The 20,850-nt window shown below is 59.2% G+C and overlaps 1 protein-coding gene across 6 annotated transcripts; it reads left to right on the top strand.

The window, feature by feature from the left end:
• The first annotated feature begins 512 nt into the window (after positions 1 to 512).
• On the top strand, positions 513 to 20,759 carry SNAPC4 (small nuclear RNA activating complex polypeptide 4). Of its 6 annotated transcripts, XM_072778681.1 has the most exons (24): positions 888 to 940; positions 1,623 to 1,760; positions 2,464 to 2,510; positions 3,457 to 3,624; positions 3,777 to 3,902; positions 4,431 to 4,509; positions 4,852 to 4,933; positions 5,745 to 5,849; positions 5,935 to 6,007; positions 6,307 to 6,471; positions 9,346 to 9,493; positions 9,684 to 9,790; positions 9,936 to 10,030; positions 11,354 to 11,448; positions 12,318 to 12,397; positions 12,711 to 13,190; positions 14,231 to 14,471; positions 14,844 to 14,914; positions 15,419 to 15,529; positions 16,241 to 16,268; positions 16,846 to 17,439; positions 17,551 to 18,515; positions 19,532 to 19,641; positions 20,552 to 20,759. In XM_072778681.1, exons 2-23 carry the CDS (start codon positions 1,631 to 1,633, stop codon positions 19,631 to 19,633), a joined length of 4,092 nt encoding a protein of 1,363 aa, XP_072634782.1. In that variant the 5' UTR covers positions 888 to 940; positions 1,623 to 1,630; the 3' UTR covers positions 19,634 to 19,641; positions 20,552 to 20,759. The 6 variants fall into 6 exon arrangements, with proteins under 6 accessions (XP_072634781.1, XP_072634782.1, XP_072634777.1 ...); XM_072778680.1 differs by lacking the exon at positions 888 to 940 and adding an exon at positions 513 to 628 and having other exon boundaries at positions 1,626 to 1,760; positions 16,846 to 18,515; XM_072778676.1 differs by having other exon boundaries at positions 16,846 to 18,515.
• The last annotated feature ends 91 nt before the right edge of the window (positions 20,760 to 20,850 follow it).

Raw genomic sequence — 20,850 nt, 5'->3', positions numbered from 1 at the left:
GTAAGAAGCAGGTTCTGGGCTCTGCAGCAAGTGCTAGGATGCGGTTCTCTTCTGGGCCAGCAGACAGGGCCAGCCAATGAGCTAGAAAGCAGGGGCGGGGCTCCCGGGGAGGATGCCTCTGGGCACAGCTGCAGCCCCAGCATCTTAAGGGGGTGGCTCGTAGCGCCCCTGATGCGTTCCACCTGCTCTTGAGCCCGCCAGACCCCTACCACCTCCACAGGGGCTTGCGGAGAGGCTGCGGGCGCCAGAAGGGTCTAGATGAAGTAAGGAGCTGGATGCACGCTCGGGCTCTTACTGCTCCGTCTCCCGCGTGTGCTTGGTGTGTTCCATGATAAAAGATTCAAACTGGGGGGACGTGCAGCTCGGGCTCTGGATTTCCAGCGCCTCGCGGCCAGTCCGGTCCTGCAATTGGTTCTCCCCACGCCTCGGCCTGCCAGCTCCGCCTGTCTGTCCGCTAGGGGAGGCGCACTCCGGGTTTCCAGACTGCATACCCCCCACCCCGGAGACGCCCGGCACTCGGAGAGGGGACTAGCGCCCCCTGCCCTGCCCCAGCTCCGCACACGCCCCGAGGACGTGCAACCGCAGGCAGGCTCCGCCCGGCCCGGGACGGCCCCGGATGGGCCCCGAGGTGCTCGCGGGGCTGGGGGGGGCTGGGGGGGGCCTCCGGTCCTGCGCGCCGCCTGCCCTGGGGCCTGGCCGCAGCAGCAGCCCGAGGTAGTTAGCACAGGTAGAGAGGAGCAAGCGGGATTCCGCAAGGACGAGGTCTCGCGCGGCCGACCCCACACACCCCCAACCCCGCGGCCCGCGCGCGGGGGCAGCAAGCGCCCGACGCCGGTCCCGTCCCGGCGTGCTTCGCGCTGCGGCCGCGGGGCGCGACTTCCGGTCTTGCGGCCGCCGGAAGTGCAGGGGGCGGAGGCGCTGGCGGCGGCGCCGGCGGCTGGTGAGAGCCGCGGAGTCGGTGTCCGGGAGGTTGTCCGGAAGGGGGCCGGGCGGGAGGACGGGCGGCGGGGGCAACCGGCTCTCGTCGGTTCGGCTCGCTCGCAGCGTGCACCAGCGCCGGGGCTGCGGCGGGGGTGGGGGAGCTTCTCCGGCCGGGCGTCCGGCTCCCGGTCCGGGCCGAGGCCTCGCGAGCCTCCTCTGTTCTGCGCCTTCCCGACTGGCGCTGCTAAGATACCAGGTCGGGCTGGGTGCCAGCCGCTCCCGGGAGCCCTTGTAGGTGCGGGGCCCGGCCCACCATCCCCGGGACCGGCCTGCAGCCGCTGGTAGCCCTGGGTTCAGGTTTTTCTCGGCCTGGGGCTGTCCTTGTTCTGGTGACTGGGCTAGCACACAGCCTGTCTGCACCGGTGACTGGCCGGCATTGGGGCGCGTCCGTTCCGTGCCCATCACTCTGCCTCCATCCTGCTCACAGCCTGCCTGGGAGCGGGCAGGCACGTTCACGTGGCTTCAGCACCTGGTGGAGCAGATAGCGGGTGTTGGGAGCCGTGTGGGAGGTGTCAGGTCAGGGCCCCAGGGCTCCCGAGCAGGACCGCCTGCTTTGGTCAGGCTTCTGTCGCACCCCCACCACGGGTATGCGTGTGTGGACGATGGGTCCCTGAAATCCTGTCATCTGTCCCGTTGACCAGTAGGAGTCATGGACGTAGATGCTGAAAGAGAGAAGATAGCAAAGGAGATTGCAGAGCTTGAGAGGATTTTGGATCCCAGTTCCTCGAGCATTGGTGTGGGTGTTTCTGAGTCTGGTCTTGCTTTGGATTCTGATGCAGGTAAGCTTCCACAGGCCACGGCTGGAACCCATCCATCTGGCCTCCGTACCAGCCCAGTGCTCGCCCACACCGACCTCTGCCTTTACTCCTGGGGATGGCCTGTTAGCGCTCCTCCTTAGCTGGCCAACCTGCTGGTTGGGTGTGAGTATGCTGTCCTCAGGAGTCGGAGGAGTCGGAAGGTTCCAGAGCTCTGCTTGTCAGTCACCACCACACTAGACAGCTGAGAGTCCCGTGTCCGTCCGCCCCCCCGCCCCCCCGCCCCGGGGCTGTCCTTGGTGCTCCCTGGGCCCTCAGGGCCCTCGCCACAGATCTGATTGGAGGCCTGCCTGTGTGGTCAGAAACTATGAGAAACTGGGCCTCCTGCCTACCTGCCTCTTCTCGGCCCTGGGGAGCAGTCCTGAGGCTGTTTCTCAGTGTTTTGGGCTACACCAGGGCTTGCCTTTCACCTGTAATCCGAGCTTTGTATTGGCCTCCAGCATGGTCCACCTTCCCTCTCTGGCTGACCCTGCCCTTGGTTCAGGGCCTGTCCTGTCCGGTCAGTGAGTGCTCAGACACTGGCTGATGGGAAGGGAAGGTCCAGTTCCAGCCCCCACCCACCTCTGACCATCAGGAAACGACCCTGTGCTGCACGTGCTGGTCATCCCTTTGGCGGGTGTGGCATCCCGTCACTGGTCATCCACACGATGTGCTTGCATTCTCACAGATTCACTGCCAGAGGAGGACTCGGATGCTGCTGATTCCCCTGTCTCGGTAACTACTGGCCTGAACTGTCTGTGCCTGCCAAGGCAGACCCCACCCTGCCAGTGGGCCCAAGACCAAGAGGGGTTCTTTGAGCTCATTTGGGTTTTCCATGTGCTTGTTAGTGGAGGTGATATATCACAGAGCGTCTGTCACCAAAATTAACATTCTCCCTAGAAATAACCATTGTCTATAGCTTGGGGTGTATGTCTCCTGGCTTTCCTGAGCTCCTCCTAATGCGCACAGATCTGGGTATGACATCACAGGTGGAAGGCTTTGAGCGTACTGCTGGAGTCTGGCCCTTTGCAGCTTGCCTGTCTGTGCTCAGTTTGCAGGGTGCAGTGGGGTAGTCACAGCACAGGTAGTTCAGCCCATGTGTGTGATCACCTAAGACGGTGCCTGGCAGGTAGTATTCAAGTCACGCCAGTTTTTATTGCTGCTATTTGCTTATTTTAGAATTTCATGTTAATTTAGAGAATCTTTATGATTGGATTTTTGTTCTTTCAATGAGGCAATAGGTACAGAAGTGCCTCTTCTTGATTGCCAGGTAGTCCCCCTGGCTTAGATTTACATAGTTCCACACCTAATTGACCTGTGGATTATTTCCAGTCTTCAATTTTGCTGGCACCACAGTGGCCCTCTGCACCCGTGTTAGTGCTCACTGCCCCTGCCAGGGATGAGGGCACACAAGCCCATTCAGAGCCTTGAGTTCCACAGAAGCATTTATTGTGGAAAGTGAACAGCACTTACCTCCTTATCCTTTCTAATCCCAGAGGTGCCTTCAGAAGCTTGTTTTCTGTTTTAAGATGTGGAATGTGCACATGCTCTATGTCGGGGTGGTCTCCTGCTGTTCCAGGGACCGGAGCGTGAACTCACGCTCGTTGTGCTGCCCTGAGTAACAAGAGGGATGGTGTTTGCATGCCTTCTTTCTCACCTGCCATTTCTCACCTGTAACCAGGAAGAGGAGAGGTGGGGTGAGGCCAGCAATGGTGAGGACGACCCCAAGGAGAAGAACCTCCCTGAAGACCCAGAGACCTGCCTGCAGTTGAACATGGTCTACCAGGAGGTCATCCAGGAGAGGCTGGCGGAGGTCAGCCTCCTGCTGGCCCAGAACAGGGAGCAGCAGGTAGGACAGGGCCTGGCCCTCAGAACCCTCATGGCCAGACACCCCAGTACCAGGGCTTTGAGCTAAGTCTGCTCCCTGGCTGCCTGGTTCCCCTTCTCCACAAGGGCAGTCACTGCTGCCTGGCCCCAGTGGACCCTCTGTATCTGCCACAGGAAGAGATCATGAGTGACCTGGCAGGGTCCAAAGGCCCCAAGGTGAAGGACGGCAAGAGCCTGCCCCCGAACCTGTACATAGGGCACTTCATGAAGCCCTACTTCAAGGATAGAGTGACTGGAGTGGTGAGTAACTGGCGCTCCGCTCTACTCACTGGGGAGAAGGTCAGGCTGTGTGGGAAGGGGCTCTCGTCTCCTCACCTGCTGGGGGTGTTGCGGCTTCCCTTGGATTGTTCAGGGTAATGTTCTCTAGCCTCTTTCAAACTCTCCACTGTTGCCAGTGGTGAAAGTCAGGGTCTTGGGCCCTGGAACGTGGCAAGGTGATCTCAGCTCCACAAGTAAGCCTGGGGGCATTTCTGTAAGAGGTGGTGCCAAGGTCGGGGCAGCTTGGCAGAATCGTGGCGGCCTGGTTGCAAGGTCCCAGGGAACTGCTGAGCCCACCCCATGCCGGTTGGGTCGTGGCCCTCAGCCAGTCACCAGGCAGTAGCCCTGGGCCCAGGTGTCCAGTGCCCGGACTCCCTTGAGGCTGAGCTGCTCGAGGAGGCCAAGGGGAAGGGCTCCAGAGTCCTAGTGGGGCCTCAGAGCAACATGCTCGGCCTGTGAGGTGAGCATACCTGGGTTCTGTCCACATCGTGACACCACTTTATCTGGCAGGGGCCTCCTGCCAACGAGGAGACACGAGAGAAGGCCGCCCAGGGCATCAAGGCTTTTGAGGAGCTCCTGGTGACTAAGTGTAAGCACCTGGGCCTCAGCATCACAGTCCTGCCTCTCCCCAGGTGCCTCCCCCTCCAGGCCTTGACCACTGGGACTGGCCACTCAAAACCCCCGCCTATCCCACGCCATGTTAGGGCTGTGATCCACACAGTTCACTATCCGGTCTGCCTTTCCATCCTTGCACTCCCAGCCCCAGGGGCCCAGCTGTGAGTGTGGGCCAGGGCATCCTTGCTGGACAGCGGCCCTTGTGCCTGTAGCCTGGTCCCCCCGCCGGTGCTGCGGCCCTGGACTGGTCGTGTGCCCACCACTTCCTCGAATGGAAGTCAGGGAAGGCGCTGCTGAGGTCATTGTCTGTCGTTAGGGAAAAACTGGGAGAAGGCTCTGCTCCGAAGGTCAGTGGTGAGCGACCGCCTGCAGCGCCTGCTTCAGCCGAAGCTGTTGAAGTAAGTCTAAGCATGGCCTCAGATGTCAGCCTCCCCGGGGAGCTGGCGGGGGTGGGGGGGTGTCCAGGCCAGACGCTTTGTGATGGGCAGATGCTCCGGTGTGGCCGCAACCCCCTGGTCGCAGTGGGAGAGGCGCCGATCCCGGAACTTGTCCCCAGCAAGGCAGCTGAGCTCGAGATCCTGCGTGCAAGAACCAGGCAGGCTGAATGGTCGTCTTCACTCACGCAGCTCGGGCAGTTTCGCTGGTCTGAAGTGGGCCGTTCTCGAGACCTTTTTGTGTTGTGATGCAGTGACACCATGTGATCAACTCACAGCGCCTGTTGGCTGGGCCAGGGCTCCCTGGGTCTGCCCAGGTCTCACAGCTGATGGGCGGGTCAGGGTTTGCTTCTGTGATGGTGTCCTTCTCCCTGGCCTTCAGGAGGGGCGACTGCAGGCTCTGGCCTGTTGCCAGGCTACCCACAGTACATCTCACTGCATGCCAGGCCAAGGCTGGCAGCTGGGACGCCGAGCTGGGGTTTGTTACCGTGTGTCCTTGTACACATAGCCACACTAGTTGCTGACATGTCGCCAGCAGCACCCAGAGGGAGAGCGTCATTGCTTCCTGTGGGTGGGAAGCTGGGCAGCCTCCTGCCTGTAAGAGGCAGGCGTGGAGTTGGAGCCAGGCTCTGGCGTGTGCCCCCTGATGTGGAGCTTCGTTGCGTGGAGTGACGCGCATGCCTGCGTGCATGGGGAAGCCGAACTGGCCCCAAGACCCCACCCCCTGCCCCCCAGGGGTGACACAGATAACCCTGGTGCCTCTGCTTGCCCATAGGCTTGAGTACTTGCACCAGAAACAGAGTAGGGTGACAAACGAGGCAGAGAGGCAGGTCCTGGAGAAGCAGAGCAGGGAGGCGGAGACGGAGGCCCAAGACATCCGGTGAGCTGGGTCTTACGGGGATGGTGTGGCCTGGGAGAGGCGTGGAAGGCCAGGCATGACGCTGGCAGCCTGTCCCTTCCTCCAGGCAGCTCCCAGAGGAGGCCTTGCTGGGGAACAGGCTTGACAACCACGACTGGGAGAAGATTTCCAACGTTAATGTAAGTTGGGGCAGTGCTGGGCTGGCGGCTTAGAATGAGCAAATCAGCATCAGGCAGTCAGGTCACGTCCCCAGTGGCCACCAGATCTGCCGTGAAGCCCTGGGCAGGCGCCTATCCAGCGGTGTGGAGAGGCTTTACGGGGCCCATCCTGCTGGCCTGAGGTGCCTTTCCTGAGACAGAAGGGTGTGAGGGTTCAGGCATGTGCTTGCAGCCAAACCCTGCTTCTCCTGGGGCTCCAGGCCGCCAGCCACCAGAGCACGACAGTCCTCTCAGGTTGGGTTGTTTCTCTGTGGGTGCAGTTTGAGGGCAGCCGCAGCGCAGAGGAGATCCGGAAATTCTGGCAGAACTTTGAGCACCCAAGCATCAACAAGCAGGAGTGGAGTGGGCAGGAGGTGGACCAGCTAAAGGCTATCGCCGCCAAGCATGGCCACCTGCAGTGGCAGACGATTGCCAAGGAGCTAGGGGTAAGGACCGGAGGGGGCCCCCGAGACCAGGCAGGGGCGGGTCCACGGCTGGGAGACTGGGCGGGCTTGGGGTCGCCACGGGCTGCCTGTCATGCCACAGCCCTGGGAGCTGCCAAGCTTCATCATCGTGCTGCTTTTGAGGGTGTGGCCTACAAGGAGAAGAGTAGCCTCTCCAGCCCCCTGGGCTGAATCTCCGGAAGCTTCTGGCTCCTCAGCCCCCATCTGTCTCTGAGTGCTCACCCACCTTCCCCCTCCTTCCCAGGGCCTGTTTTTGGCTTCCTTCTGGATCCTTCCTTATTCCCGTGAAGCCCAGGGGTTGGTTCTGATGGGGTTTGAGGGGAACACTCTTCCCAGTTTTCTCTGGGCTCTTCTGTTTTCCTCATTTCTGAGGTAAGGACCAAGGGTTCCGCTCAGCCTCTGTCTCCACTGAGAAGGTGTTGAAGGCCTGCCTCTCAAGAACAATTCGCCATGAGCTCGGACTCTGGCCACCGCTTCGGCCCTGTGTAGGGAGGGTGTTAGGCAGTTAGGTGTCTCCAGAATCCTCCATGTTGTGCTGGCTTTGAGCTTTACTGGCTTACGACCTAAGAAGGTCGTCCATGAAGTCCAGGTGTTTGGATTGACCGCTTCTGTAGACAGACACGTGATCGTAGCCACTGAACCAAACCTGATTAAAGCTGTGCGGAGGCCGCACAGACCCCGAGGGCACAGGGTTCAGCGCATACCTGGCTAACGGTCTGTGGTCTGTCCTGCCGAGCTCATCTGTAGTGCGCTGGGCTGGAGCGCCCCGCCGATGTCAGAAAGGCACGTCCCCACCCTTGCGAAGAAGCACGAGATGTGCTGCTTATCCTGAGCAGCCAGGTAACCTGGTGCCGTACACGTATGCTTTACACACTTCCTGAGTTGTGCTTTTTCTAAAAAAAATTTTTTTTAAGATTTTATTTATTCACAAGAGACAGAGAGACACCCACAAAGCGAGAAGCAGGCTCCCCTCGAGGAGCCCAATGTGAGACTCGATCCCAGGACCCTGGGGTCACGACCTGGGCCGAAGGCAGATGCTCAACTGCTGAGCCACCCAGGCGTCCCCTGAGTTGTGCTTTTAAAGTTGTTTTTAGTCTTTATTTCCTTAGTTTCTTGGGTTTTAAGGTTTTTGGTTGAGGGCAGTTTGGGTTCCTAGTAAAACAGAGGAAGATGCAGAGGCTCCCCTTCTATCCCTTGCTCCACCCCCATCATCATCCCTTACTAGAACGGTGCTTTGTGTAACAGGCTGGATGTGTGTTGGCGTGTGGGCACCCAGAGCCCAGCATGGACGTCGGGGCTGTGTCACGGTGCACTCTGGGTTTGGGCAGTGTGGGGGACGTGTCCACCGGGGCAGTCTCACGCAGACAGTTCACAGCCTCCACAGCGGTGCCTCTTCCACGATGTCATGGGGCTGGGGCCCTGCTGCCTGCAGCCTGTTTGGACGACTTACTCCCCTTTGTGCCTTTTCTCGGCCTGATCGCTCATTTCTCTTGAGCACTATAACAGCGCATTATCTGGATGGACCTCGCTTAGTCCACCCACTTGCTGCAGGGCCTCTTGATCATTTTGGGATTTGGCAGTCCTTACTGCAGCTCCTGTCAACATCTGTGCAAGGGTGTTTGTGTGGATGTGACTTTTCAGCTCCTTCGGGGAAAAATCAAGGAGTGGTTGTATGCTAAGAGGATGTTTACTCCTGTCCTCCGGAGTGGCCGCCCTGGGCTGTGAGCCCCCAGCCACAAATGAGGGTCCTTGCCAGCATGCAACGGCATCTGGGCTCCAGATTCGGGCCATTCTCCCAGACGTGTGGTGGCGTCTCGTTTACTTTTGCATCTCTGATGACAAACATGTGGTAGTTTATTTCTTATCTGCAGGTCGTTTTTGGTTAAGAGTCTGCTGAGGTTTCTGGTTTATTTTTTAAATCAGATTGTCTTGTTGCTGAGTCTTAAGGAACCTCCTGTGTATTTGGAATGACAGGCCTTTATCAGACGCATCTTGTGTGTGCAGCTTGTCGTCTCGTTCTCCTGCTGTCTCCACTGAGCAGTAGGTTTCATTTTTAGCACAGCCCAGCTGATCCCTTCTTTCAAGGACCATGCTTTTGGTGTTGAGTCTGAAAGGGCATCACCAAACCCAGACCTTGTAGGCCAGCAGACTGCTTACATCCAACCATACATGTCATATTCTCTCTAACTCGAGAGTCTTCTTTAGGAAAAAAAAGAGTGTTTAAAAGTTAATTAGCTTTTGGGAAACTCTTTCTGAAGGGGAGTAAGGGGGTGATGGGGGACATGCTCAGGCAAAAGCTTCTGCTGTGTAGACTGGCGGTTTACATGCTGAACTGGAGCACCTGTGGAAGCTGGAATACGGTTGCTCCAGAGCTCTCCTAGGATGGCCTCCCCAGAGATGTGGGCGCCACAAGAACTGGCCCCCTGCTGCCCAACATGCAGGCTCCTCTCAGCTGCCCTCCATGGAGGCTTCAGAGAGACCGGTCAGAGCCCCAAAATTAGGGCAGCACTGCATCCCCCATGTCGTTCAGAGGCATGAGCTCTGCAGGGAGGCTCCTCTCACAGGCTGCTGAGCTGGCGTTTGCCATCCAGTAGTCCAGTGTCACCTTGAGGTCACGTAAATGAAGCATAACAGAATTTTCTGGATACACGTCTGGTGAAGCTGCAAACTGGTGCTTCACGGTCATCTGCCATCGTGCTTTCCGCTGTGCCTGCAGGGTCTGGTAGGAGTAACTAGGTCATTGGTTCACAAAAATGCATGGCCTGCAAGGCACAAATGACCTGCACCCTGGCCGTCCCTCTGCAGGCGGTGCCCGCCCAGTAACACCCACTTTGTTTTGGTTTGGGTCTTGGGAAGACCAACCGCAGTGCCTTCCAGTGCCTGCAGAAGTACCAGCAGCACAACAAGGCTCTGAAGCGCAAGGAATGGACTCGGGAAGAGGACCGCCTGCTCACCCAGCTCGTCCAGGAGATGCGTGTCGGCAGCCACATCCCCTACCGGAGAAGTGAGTGCCCGTGTAGGTCCTGCCACCTGTGCTCCTGCCGCAGCTTGCATGTCGCCCAGCTTGAGGCCCCTCATAGGCGGATGCAACTCGGTCCTTACAGGCACAAGGGGCTGGAGGGGAAGTCAGGTCATGCAGCCCCTTGCCGGATGACCCAGGAAGCACAGTGCTCACCAGGTTCCTCTGTCTCCAGTTGTCTACTACATGGAAGGGAGAGATTCCATGCAGCTCATCTATCGGTGGACCAAGAGCTTGGACCCCAGCCTGAAGAAGGGGTTCTGGGCCCCAGAGGAAGATGCGGTGAGTGTATGGCCGTGGAAGCCGAGGAGAGCCATCCCGGGATGTGAGCCTAGGTGCCCACCGTCCCTTCTGAAATGGGCTGTTGCGGGCTGCGGAGGTTATGGCTGCCTGCAGAGGCCTTGCTTGTTTGCTTTCTCTCCTGCAGAAGTTGCTTCAAGCAGTTGCCAAATATGGGGAGCAGGATTGGTTTAAAATCCGGGAAGAGGTGCCAGGTAGGAGCGATGCCCAGTGCCGAGATCGGTGAGTTGGACCTCGCTGGGTGAGGGAGGCCTTGCTGGGGTCACTTCTCGGTAGGCGAGCAGCCCATGGCCCCGGGTAGTCTGCTGGTGGAAGCTAGGGTGGCCGTGGGAGCCCTACGTGCCAGCGGTGACTTCACAGGAAGCAGGACGTCCGTGGTTTTTAGAACCAGGCTTTTGTCCGAGCTTAACCTGAGGTGGCCCCTGACCCACTGGGCTCAAGGCTTATTTCCTTGACCCTGTTGATCTGACAGCAAGATCCTTGGAAGGCTGCTTTGGTGATCTCCTTTTCTTGTTTTTTTTTTTTTTTTTAACGGTTTCTAACAACTTAATCCATGTGCCATATGGCACATTCACGTGAAGAGTGGTGTTCTGGGGGGATTATTGTCCTCAGGGAGCGTGCAGCCCATCCCCCCAACTTCAGGACATTGTGACCACCACCCAGAGAAACACCCTTTGCCAACCACAGCACACAGTTCCGGAAAGGGACAAAGGCTTGAATAGTCGTTTCTCCAGAGAGCACACAAAAACGGTGCTCAGTGTCATTAGTCATTGCAAAAACACAGATCAGAGTGACAGTGAGACCCCATTTCACTTGCATCAGGACGTTTGCTTTAAAACTGCACGAGAGGGATCCCTGGGTGGCGCAGCGGTTTGGCGCCTGCCTTTGGCCCAGGGCACAATCCTGGAGACCCGGGATCGAGTCCCACATCGGGCTCCCGGTGCATGGAGCCTGCTTCTTCCTCTGCCTATGTCTCTGCCTCTCTCTCTCTCTCTCTTTCTGTGACTATCATAAATAAATAAATAAATAAATAAATAAATAAATAAATAAATAAATAAATAAAGATAGATAGATAGATAGATTAAAAAATAAAATAAAATAAAACTGCACGAAAGGGCAGGCAGCTGTTGACGAGGGTGCAGAGGGCACATGCTGCGGGTGCCGTGGAAGCAGTGTGGCGCTTCCTTGGGAGTTAGCTGTGGGACGGCCGTGTCGTCCAGCATCACTGCACCCCCACAGCGGAAAGCTGGGCCACACAGGCACCTGCACGCTCTTGTGTCACAGGTTTGTGAGTTGATACGTGTTCTGGCTACGAGTTCCTTATCAGTGGCCACGTCTGCCAGTCTGGGGGCTGCGTGTTCCCTTTCTCGATGGCATCCTGTGAGACGTGTTGAAAAGGTTTTCATTTTGATGAAGTCCAGTTAATCTATTCCTTGTTCATCACCTGAACTTTGGTGCTGGGTCTCAAAGCCCTTGCTGGAGCCAGGATGGCTGAGGGAGGGCGTTCTAGCGCCTGAAATGCCCCCGTGTCCTTGCTGTTTGCAGGTATCTCAGACGGCTACACTTCAGCTTGAAAAAGGGGAGATGGAATGCAAGCGAGGAGGAGAAGCTGGTTGAGCTGATTGAGAAGTACGGTGTTGGTAAGTCCTGGGCTTCTTGTCGGCCCTGAGCCCCTGGGAGGCACAGCTTGCGGTGACCCCAGCTGTCTCCCTGTCCCCACTTTTCCCCCTTGCACACTGACGCACAGTGGGGATGGAAAGTAAGGAGGGCCGTGACTCCTCTCCTCTCCTTGAGAAGGCTGCCACCAGCCACTCGCACCTGCCTGGTCCGCTCTCTGGGTGCCTTTCTAGGGAAGCTTTTTAAAATTGAGTCTCTTGGTGTGAGTTCACTGAGTCTGCTCTTTTCCACTTTATGATGCAGCGTTCTGCTATCCATTATGAATGTTCTGTCTTTATGTGTCTTGTGACCTCCCAGTATTACCAGCTGTGTCCCGTCTCCCTGAGGAAGAGGACAGAGCTTACTCAGCCACACATCTGTTGACAGATGTTTCCATTTCTCATTTCTGTCCCCAAGCTGGAATGAGCCAAGAGCTCGGTCTCTGCATCTGCTCTTATCCACAGCAGATCCTTAGACGTGGCTTAGCCAAGTTCAGGTGCACACAGAGTTCTGACTGCTGCACCGGTCACACAGTCCTATAAAGAAGGCCCCAGTGTCCTCCTGCCTGTACTGTCAGAAGGACAGAGGAAATGGTTTACATTTACATAAGCGCAGAGTGTGTTTCCTCGCCTCAGTTGTGTGTTCTCTAGACTTTTGCTAAAGGGCCGATCACCCTGCTATCCCTGGGCTTCTTAGATGCAGGGAGTGGTGTGCTGGTGAGCACGCACTCCGATGGCACATGGCGTCTGTCTTTTACTAGAGAGCGTGTCTTCGAGAAGAGTACGTTGTCCAAGCTGGCAAATACGTCGTCACAGATTCTGGGAAGCAGCCTCCACATTGTTTTGTTTTGTAGGTCACTGGGCAAAAATAGCTTCTGAACTACCTCATCGGACGGGCTCCCAGTGTCTGAGCAAGTGGAAGATCATGGTCAGGGTGAGGCTTTACTAAAAGTCAGTCCAAAGGCCCTATCACCTATGGGGCCAGCATCACCACCGGGCAGGGAGAGGAGGAGGGACGTCTGGTTTCTGGTCCTGGCATCTTTTCTTCCCAGAGGCCAAGGGCAGAGAGCCCCTGAGCTCTATCAGGGAGCTGCTATCACCTCAGAATGGCCGGGGGGGGCTGTTCTCTCAGCACGCCATGTCCCAGACTGCTCAGGGTCTCTCCTCAGAGGGCCAGCCTTCCTGCACCTTATCCCTGGTCCACAAGCCCTGGGCAGCCAAGGCCTCCATATAGCCCTTCCCCACAGAAGAAGCAGAGTCGGGGGAGGAGGAGGCGGCGTCCCCTTCGCAGTGTGCGATGGAGCTCCAGCAGCGGGGACACCAGCAGTGAGGACATCAGTGGCGAGGGCGGCAGCGGGAACAGCGAGGACTCAGAGCCAGAGGAAGCCCCGGAGGCTGGGACAGGTGGCCAGGCACCACCGTCCACACAGTACACTGTGCCGGACATGGACCTGTGGGTGCCTGCCAGGCAGAGTGCCGGTGAGCCGTGTGGAGAGGGGGCCCGGGGCTGGCCAGGACACCATGCTTCACCTTCCAGCCCTCCCCAAGGCTCCAGCAAGGCTCAGGATGGCAGCGGGGCCATTCACCCCACAGCCTCGGCTCCCACAGAGGAGGTGGGCAGGGTACACGCCCCCTCCGGGACCCACAGCACCCACAGTGCAGGAGGCGTCGGGCACCCAGACTTGGTGGACACTCATCCCTTGAGCTCAGAGGAGCCAACCAACAAGGTAGGGCCACAGGCCCCATTGCATCCCACATTGCTACTCGAGGGTCAGCAAGACTGGTGCTGAGGCACAGCAGGCTTTCCTGGGCATGGAGGGGCCTCAGACACCTTGTCCTGGCTCTGTACAGTGTTCACACCTCGTGAATGGTGTGTAGGGCAGCAGCCTCGTTTCCCCACTGGTCTGCTTTACCAGCCATGCAGGAGAGCTGTGGAGGCCTCTACTGGGCAGGCTCCCGGACTCAGAGCCGTTTCTGACCAGTCTGTCCCTGAGCGGTGGTGAGGCAGGGGTAGCAAGCAGGAGGGTCTCCTGTCCTGCAGCCCTGTGTGTGCCTGTCCTGGTTGGTGTCTGAGGTGTCAGGGCCCTGGGGCATGCCTGGCTTCGGCTGCGTGTGGGGTTGCAGCACACAGGCTACTGAGTCCTGGGAGCAGTTGGAGACTCCACTCTGTGGCACCTGAGGAGACAGTGGGCTGTCGGGGCAGACTACATGTGCCGGCTCTTGCGCTGCATGGCTCCTCTGCCATATCTGTGACTTGTCAGGCCCTTGGGCACCGGTCCAGAGGCTGCTGCCCATGGGATTTATGAGCACGTGGTACCATCAGCTCAGGGGCCTGCTGGTGGTCGGGGACCTTGTTAGTGCTGGCTGCAGCCAAGCCAGCCAGATTTGTTGGTGCCAGGCCTTAGGGACCTGCCCGAGGGCACTTCAGGGCACTTCCCACCACCCTGCTTTGGAACCTGGGCATAAGGCTGTGCGTGCTGCCCCTGCAGGCCCTGTGCCAGGGTTCCCCATGTGTCCAGCCTCACATTTGCAATAGTGGGAGTCATCTGCTGCAGGTGCTCAGAACCAACAGAGCCTACTGGTGTCAGATGGTGGTAGGAGCCAGCCCCCAGCTGCTGCCCGCCACAGCCCCCATAACCACTGCCCTCTCGGCCTGGTCCCCCTTTTGCCAGTACAGGGAAGGAGTATGGGGTAGTAAGGGTGGGGCACGGGCAGCCCCAGAGCCAAGCCTGGCTGGGAAGCCCAAGTGCCTTTCTTCCTTATATAGGAGAAACTGAGGCAGTCATGCCTGCTCAGCTCATCCCTGGGGGCCAGCCCTGGTGATAGCAGTGTGGCCAGGCCCCGTGTACAGCAGCTGTGGCACAGGACAACCAGGAACAGGCGGCGGTGGCGGGGACAGGCCCTGCAGAGGAGGCTCCTTGAGTACCAGCTCCTGATGGCCATGAGCTCGTGGGTGGGTGATGTCCTGCCCTGCACTTCCCGGAGGCCTGCCACAGTGCACACTCAAGGTACTGCCCTAGCTCTCCTTTGAGAGCTCCTGTGGGGACTGGGGTGGGGGAAGACACAGAGCAGATGAGGGGTGACCCTGCTGGGGAGGGAACACAGGGAGGGAAGGGACCCGTGTGCCTGTCTCATCTTTTTAAAGAGCATCCATTTGGAGGGCTGGTTGGGTTTTGTCTCCCAATATGCTTAGCACCCAGGGGACGGCCTGGCAAGCAAACAGCCATTCAGGCCTTAGCAAGGGTCTTCTCAGGGCTCAGGTGCACGATATCTGCATTTGGGTTTCTGGAGAGCTGGTCGTGTTTTCCGGGGGGGCAGGGCTGAGGCCAGTCAGGGCCAGCAGCCAGAACCACCTTGCACGTGTGCCTTTGTTCCTTCAGCCGATGGCCTCAGGAAGCAGCTGCAGGATGCCCAGCTGACCAGCACCCCCGTGTTCACTCTCTTTATCCAGGTGAGAAGCCCGTGACATAGAAGTTTCTCGTCTTGTACTTTGTTTCACCCGGTGAATTTTGAAGTTTGTGGTGGATTCACTTGTTAAAGTCTAACATTCTGAAGCTTTGGGCCCTGGGAATGGGTTTTTCAGTGGCCTGTGACGTTTAACAGAGAAGTCACTATGGAAGGGACAGTACTGGAATAGCGTTCCAGCAACCATTAAACCCCATCTTGAAAAGGGACGGGGTGCCTGGAGCCCCAGTGCATAAACAAAACTTCAGGAAAGAGACCCAGGTGCAGTGGGAGCACTGCTCCGATGCCCCCAGGTCCTGAGGCCAGCTGGGTTAAGTGAAGGGGTCGTGGCATTGAGGGGCTGTACTGGACTCTGGACCTGCCCTGGGGGCCGTGCTCAGAGCTGGTGCAGTTTGGTTGCAGACACCCTCATCATCTCAGTCCTTGGCAGGGAAGGGGGATGGGCTCTTGTCACAAGTATGTCATGCATGTGTCACATGTGTCCCTCAAGCTGTTCCAGATCGACACCACTGGCTGCATGGAGGTTGTTCGAGAGAGGAAGGCCCAGTCATCTGCCCTTCTCCAGACTAGTGCTCAGGACCCAGGGCCTGGGCTCCTACAGGTGAGAAGTAGGGGTGAGCGCTGGGCACAGGCTTCCTCCCATTCCTGACATGGCAGGGCCAGTGCTGGGGCGGACGGCAGCTGCCCAGGTGGGGAGTAAGGCAATGCCAACCCTTTCCAGAGACAGGAGGCATTCTCAGGTGTCCTAGGGGCTGGGTCAGCTCCTGAGAACAGCCCTGCTGGCTCTGAGATGTCCTGGTGTCTGCCCATCTGCCTGGAGCCCCGAGGGGCTCTGTGACAAGTCCAGGGGAGGCAGAGCCAGAACTGGCACTCAGGCCTGCCTGGTCCCACAGCCTGTGCTGCATGGAGGCCTCTGAGCCCTTGGGCATCTGCTGCTCTAGGCACTGGCCCTGCTGGGGTGGGATGCCAGGTGTGGGCTCTGTCTGTGAAAACCCATGTCCTCAAGTCCAGTCACAGCTAAAGGCGGACCAACCAGGTCAGCCCTGTGGTGCCCCATCCAGGCCCCGGAGCCCCTGAGGCCTCCTGCCTGGAGAGCCAAGCTCCTGTCTTTCCACCCCACGCAGCCCTGACCACACTGTGATGAGCTCACCCAGTGGTACTTGTAGGTGGATGTGGGTGGGAGGGAAGGAGGCTCTGGTGCTTGGGACCCTGTTTCTGCTGCAGGTGAGGGCAGAAGGAAGGCTTCCCTGGGGGTAGAGAAGTGGGTCTGGACCCTGGGTACTTCCCTGAAGCGCTTACACTTATTTTTCAGATGTCTTCAAGTACACAGAACGCCACAGGTATTGTCTGCCTCTCTGCTCCTGTGTTGATCATCTCCTGTAGTGGGAAGGGAGCAAACCTTCCATGGGCGTTGAATTTCGGGCTCTGAGCAGCACTGTGGCCCTGGTGCCAGGTCTCTGCATCCCAAAGCAAGGACAGTAGCGTGGCTGACAGGAGGGGGCAGAGGCAGCTCCTTAGGCTCCTACCTACGTGGCACATGAGCCAGTCCCAGGCATCAGGGAGGGGCGTCTGCTGGCTGCCACCAGCCTCCCCACACCAGCAGCATCATGCGAGGGACTGGGGCCTGGGAGACAACGTGAGGTGGGCGGTGTTGCCCAGCCGTCCTTGTCTTGGGGACATTGAAGGTGCGGTGCTGATGTGTGGTATGCGACAGGCCCTGCTGCCTGGCACCCAGTGCCCTGGCCACAGCCAGAGCTCAGGGAGGTCTGGGAACATGCAGCTCAGACACCAGGGCTCCCACTCCATGCTCCCAGCAGCCACCCGCCTTCCACAGGGGCCTCCTGATGGGATGTGGGGGAAGCCCATGTCCGGTCCACATATACGGAGCTCTTCACGTAAGCTCTGTCTCTCCTGCAGGCCGCAGCTTCTGCAGCCTGCCATCACGAGAGCCTGCAAAGCAGAGCACCAGCCACAAGGGGAGCAGGGGCTGGCAGCCCTGCCGTGCCAAGTCCAGTCCACAGGCGCCCCTGCCAGCTCCGAGTGGCCCCCGGCCCAAGCCCAAGACCGTTTCCGAGCTGCTTCGGGAGAAGCGGCTTCGGGAGGCCCGGGCCCAGAAGGCCACCGAGGGCACTGTGGCTCTCACACCGCTGCTGCTGTCCTCACCACTAATTCTCCAGCCTAGTCTACCACAGACCCCCCACCACCCCTCCACCTCGGGCCTGGCTGTCACAGACATGGTGCTCTCTGGGCCTGGAGCCCCTGCAGTGACTGGGCTGAGGACGTCAGCCAAGGACGAGCGGCCCTCCACCCTGCCAGTCGTGGCCTGCACCCTGGCCTCCACAGAGGCTGTTCCTGCTGCCTCCAGAGCTCCGGTGCTGGGCCCCAGCCAGGTCTCCGTGAATGGCCATCAAGATGGTCTGGGACAGTCCCAGGCCCCTGCCACGTCTCGGAAGCAGGGTCTGCCTGAGGCACCACTCTTTCTCCCTGCAGCCCCCAGCCCCACTCAGCTGCCTGTCCAGCCCCTCAGCCTGACGCCAGCTCTGGGCATGCACAAGGAGGGGCCGCACGTGGTGGCTACCACTCCTCTGCCTGTCACCTGGGTGCTCACGGCTCAGGGGCTGCTCTCAGTGCCAGCTGTGGTGGGCCTTCGAGGCCCAGCGGGGGGGACCTCTGACCCCAAGGGACTGTCAGTGACTCTGTCACCCACCCTGCCTGGGATGCAGGTAGGCCGGGACCCCAGGCCCTCTGGGCTGAGCCACCCTTGGCAGCCCCCGGCCAACGTGGACACAGACTCAGATCCTCCCTCCAGGACAGACCTCTTGACCATTCCAATGCTCTGCCAGTCCCAAAATTCTGTGGAAATGGGTGGTGACGTGGCCCATGCCTCTGGGGGACCTGCCTTCCCTGGAGAGGCACAAGTGGTCCAGGAGATAGCTATGCCCAGGATACCCTCCCAAGCCACACTCCTGGCTGACCACCCTGAAGCAAAGCCCTGCAGATCCAGCCAGCCACCTATGCAAGCTGAGAGTGGTCCAGGAGAGACACCAGGGTCCCCAAGGCCAGGGGGACTCCCGGGGCCTCTGGGCCTGGAGAGGCCACCCCCACCGCGGCCTAGGCCTGAGAGGGGTGCCCTAGACCTGGACCTCCTGTCCCAGGAGAGCGAGGCAGCTGTGCAGGAGTGGCTTCGGGGAAAGCAGGGGGTGTGCGTGCCTCCGCTGGGGAGCAGGCTACCCTACCAGCCACCTGCCCTGTGCAGCCTTCGGGCCCTGTCTGGACTCTTGCTCCACAAGAAGACCTTAGAGCAGAGAGCTACATCCCTCATGCCCAGTGGGGCAGCTGGAGCCCTGCAGGCCTCACTGGGACAGGTGCGGAGGCAGCTCCAGGACAGCCCGGCCTACCTGCTGCTGAAGGCACGGTTCCTGGCTGCCTTCACCCTCCCTGCACTCCTGGCCACCCTGTCTCCCCACGGCGTCCCCACTACCCTGTCATTGGCCACGAGGGCTGACCCTGAGAGTGAGGATGACCTGGGGGAGCTGGAGCTCACCTGTGGTCCTCAGGCAGGACCAGCAGCTACCATCCCTGTTCAGGTAGGCACGGGCCCCCTGCCCTGCTTCCCTGTGGCCATCAGCCATGTCCACACACATGTGGTGGGAGCTCCAGCCCCCAGGGCTGGCCACGGTTTGCTGAGGAGGAAGCTGGCTCTGGGCCTGCTCAGTCTGTACGGATGTGGCCTCCTTTGAGGCCACTGTGGGAAACAAAGAGGAACCTCTCCATTCGTGGCCTTGCTTGAGGGAAGGAGTGGGTGATCTTGGGTCCCATGCATCCCATGCACACACGGGCTCCTGTGGTGGTGCACAAGCTCCACAAAGGTGGCACTGCATTTGTCCCTGCGTATCTGGGGACCCCGAGATCTTTAGCTGTTGGCTCTGGCAGTAGCTGCCCCAGAAGAGCTTTCCAACCTGTGGGGGCAAAACTATCCTTACTCCCTGGCAAGAAGCCTGACATGTGCAGGCAGGTGTCCCTGTGTCCTTGTGGCCATGTGTACCACGGGGTTACGGGGCCTCTGGCAAGGCATCCTCTGACCTGTTCCTGGGGCCATGGGAGAGCTTGGCCACTTTGTCATGTGCCAGGTCTGGGAGGTTGTGGGGTCTCCTACAGGCTTCCCAGGTGGGGCTCCCCTTTGCACCATTGGGACAGCAGGAGGCAGGGTTTGTGGCTGGGGGGCTGTGGGGGAAAGAGCTTCCTGTCCCCTATGTGCAAGCTCTCCGCTGCCACCTGCCTGTGTTCTTGGCCACTGCCCTGCTGGCCTGACCGGGAAGACCGGGGTGTAGGAGGCTGCTCTGGAGTGTCCTCAAGGGCAATGGAGCCCCTACGTTGGGGTAGGGGGAAGCAAGAGCCCACGTGTGGCCCCTGCATGTGCTGGGGCCTCTGGTCCTCTGCGAGCCACACTGTCTGCAAGGATAAGGTCTGGGGAGCAGCCTGACCCTGCACTGTGCTGTCAGCATGTAGCTTACCCCCTGGTGTGACTGCTCGCTGCCACTGCTCTCCCTATCTGTCCTAGTGGGGACTCACTCCTGTGCCCTCTTCCTGGCTTTTGTTTCAGGGAGCCCCAGACCCTGGGCAGAGCCTGGACGGTTGTGACAGCCTTGATGTGCGCAGAACCCGGCATGCCTGGCATGCCCGGAAGCGGCAACGGCTGGTGTGAGCAGCAGGGTAAGCAGGGGCAGGGGTGGGTGCAGGTACCCCTATACCATGGGCCTTCCCCGTGCCTCTGTTCTGGGCACACAGGAGCCCACAGCTTTCCAGATGTGGGGCAGACTATCATCGCCCTTAGGAGCTCACATCAAGTGTGATGGGGAGGGTTATACAGGCCTATGGGAGCCGTTTGTGGGGAGGGCCATGTAATCCCTCTCCCCTAGCTACACCCTCGCCCACTGGGTTGCACACTCCAGGCTCTGGTGCTTCCTTCTTGCTGACCCACGTGTGCCTCGGGGCCTTTGCACTGCTGTCCCCTCTGCCTGGCCTTCGTCCATGTCTGTAAGGCTTGTTCCCTTATCCCAATCATGTCTGCTCAGTGTTTGGCTGTTCAGAGATGCTCTCTCTGCCTGTTCTCTTGGGGCAGTACCACTGTCAATGTCTGTCTTGCTAGCACTGTCTCTTCTACACCCGACATGGTTTACATGCGTGTCTGCCATAAACGTGAGCCCTTAAGGGCGGTGATATGATTTGGTTTTTGCTGCCGGGTCCTCAGTGCCCAGAGAGCAGGCATCAAGTAGGCCCTCAGTACGGATTAGTTGAGTTCATGGTGCAGAGATCCCATGTGGGGGAAGATGTCTGGTCTACAGAGGTGGGAGCCAGCTCCTGCGAGTGTAGTGGGGCTGCGCCCTGAGAGGGTCCACAGAGGGGATGCTGGGGGTGGGGGTGGGGGCATCAGAAGCCCACCCAGGCTCTAGGGCCTGCCCTCAGCATGGCCCCCTGCATGGACTGCAGGTGGGCAGCCAGACCCGGTTCTGCGCCCTCGGAGGAGGCCTAATGCCACCTTTGGTTCCTATCCTACAGCACCATCTCTGGGGTCTGGCTGGGGTCAGGGTGTCCCCACCATCTGGGCATCTCTGTGTTCCAGGAGGCGGGAGCCATGCTGGACCCCAGTGAGCCCACCTGCCTGTGGAGCCCAGCTCCAACCCTCCCGGAGGAAGCAGCCTAAAGCAGTTGGAGGCTGGGGGAGGCTTCGCCGTGTGACCGTGAAGCCACTGGGGCTTGGCTAGTCCTCCAGCACAAATCGGAAGGAATGTTTGAAGGAATAAAGTGAATGGCTTATTTTTTTATTAAAAGGCAAGCCCCAGATTCTTGTTGCCTTAAGAGACTGGGCAGAGGGTTGGGGCTCCCCTGACCGTGCCAGGACCCGGATGGCTGGGCCCTGAG

The sequence above is a fragment of the Canis lupus genome, chromosome 16 (assembly GCF_048164855.1).
Source record: "Canis lupus baileyi chromosome 16, mCanLup2.hap1, whole genome shotgun sequence".
Classification (NCBI taxonomy): Eukaryota; Metazoa; Chordata; class Mammalia; order Carnivora; family Canidae; genus Canis; species Canis lupus.
Note: the sequence above shows the minus strand (reverse complement) of the source record. Positions and strands in the feature narration are given on the sequence as shown.

Coding starts and splice junctions, on each gene's coding strand:
- SNAPC4 (XM_072778680.1), top strand. CDS start 1,631: ATGGACGTAGATGCTGAAAGAGAGAAGATAGCAAAGGAGATTGCAGAG. Junction 10,031..11,353: donor GATGCCCAGTGCCGAGATCG/GTGAGTTGGACC, acceptor TGCTGTTTGCAG/GTATCTCAGACGGCTACACT. Junction 18,516..19,531: donor CAGCTACCATCCCTGTTCAG/GTAGGCACGGGC, acceptor CTTTTGTTTCAG/GGAGCCCCAGACCCTGGGCA.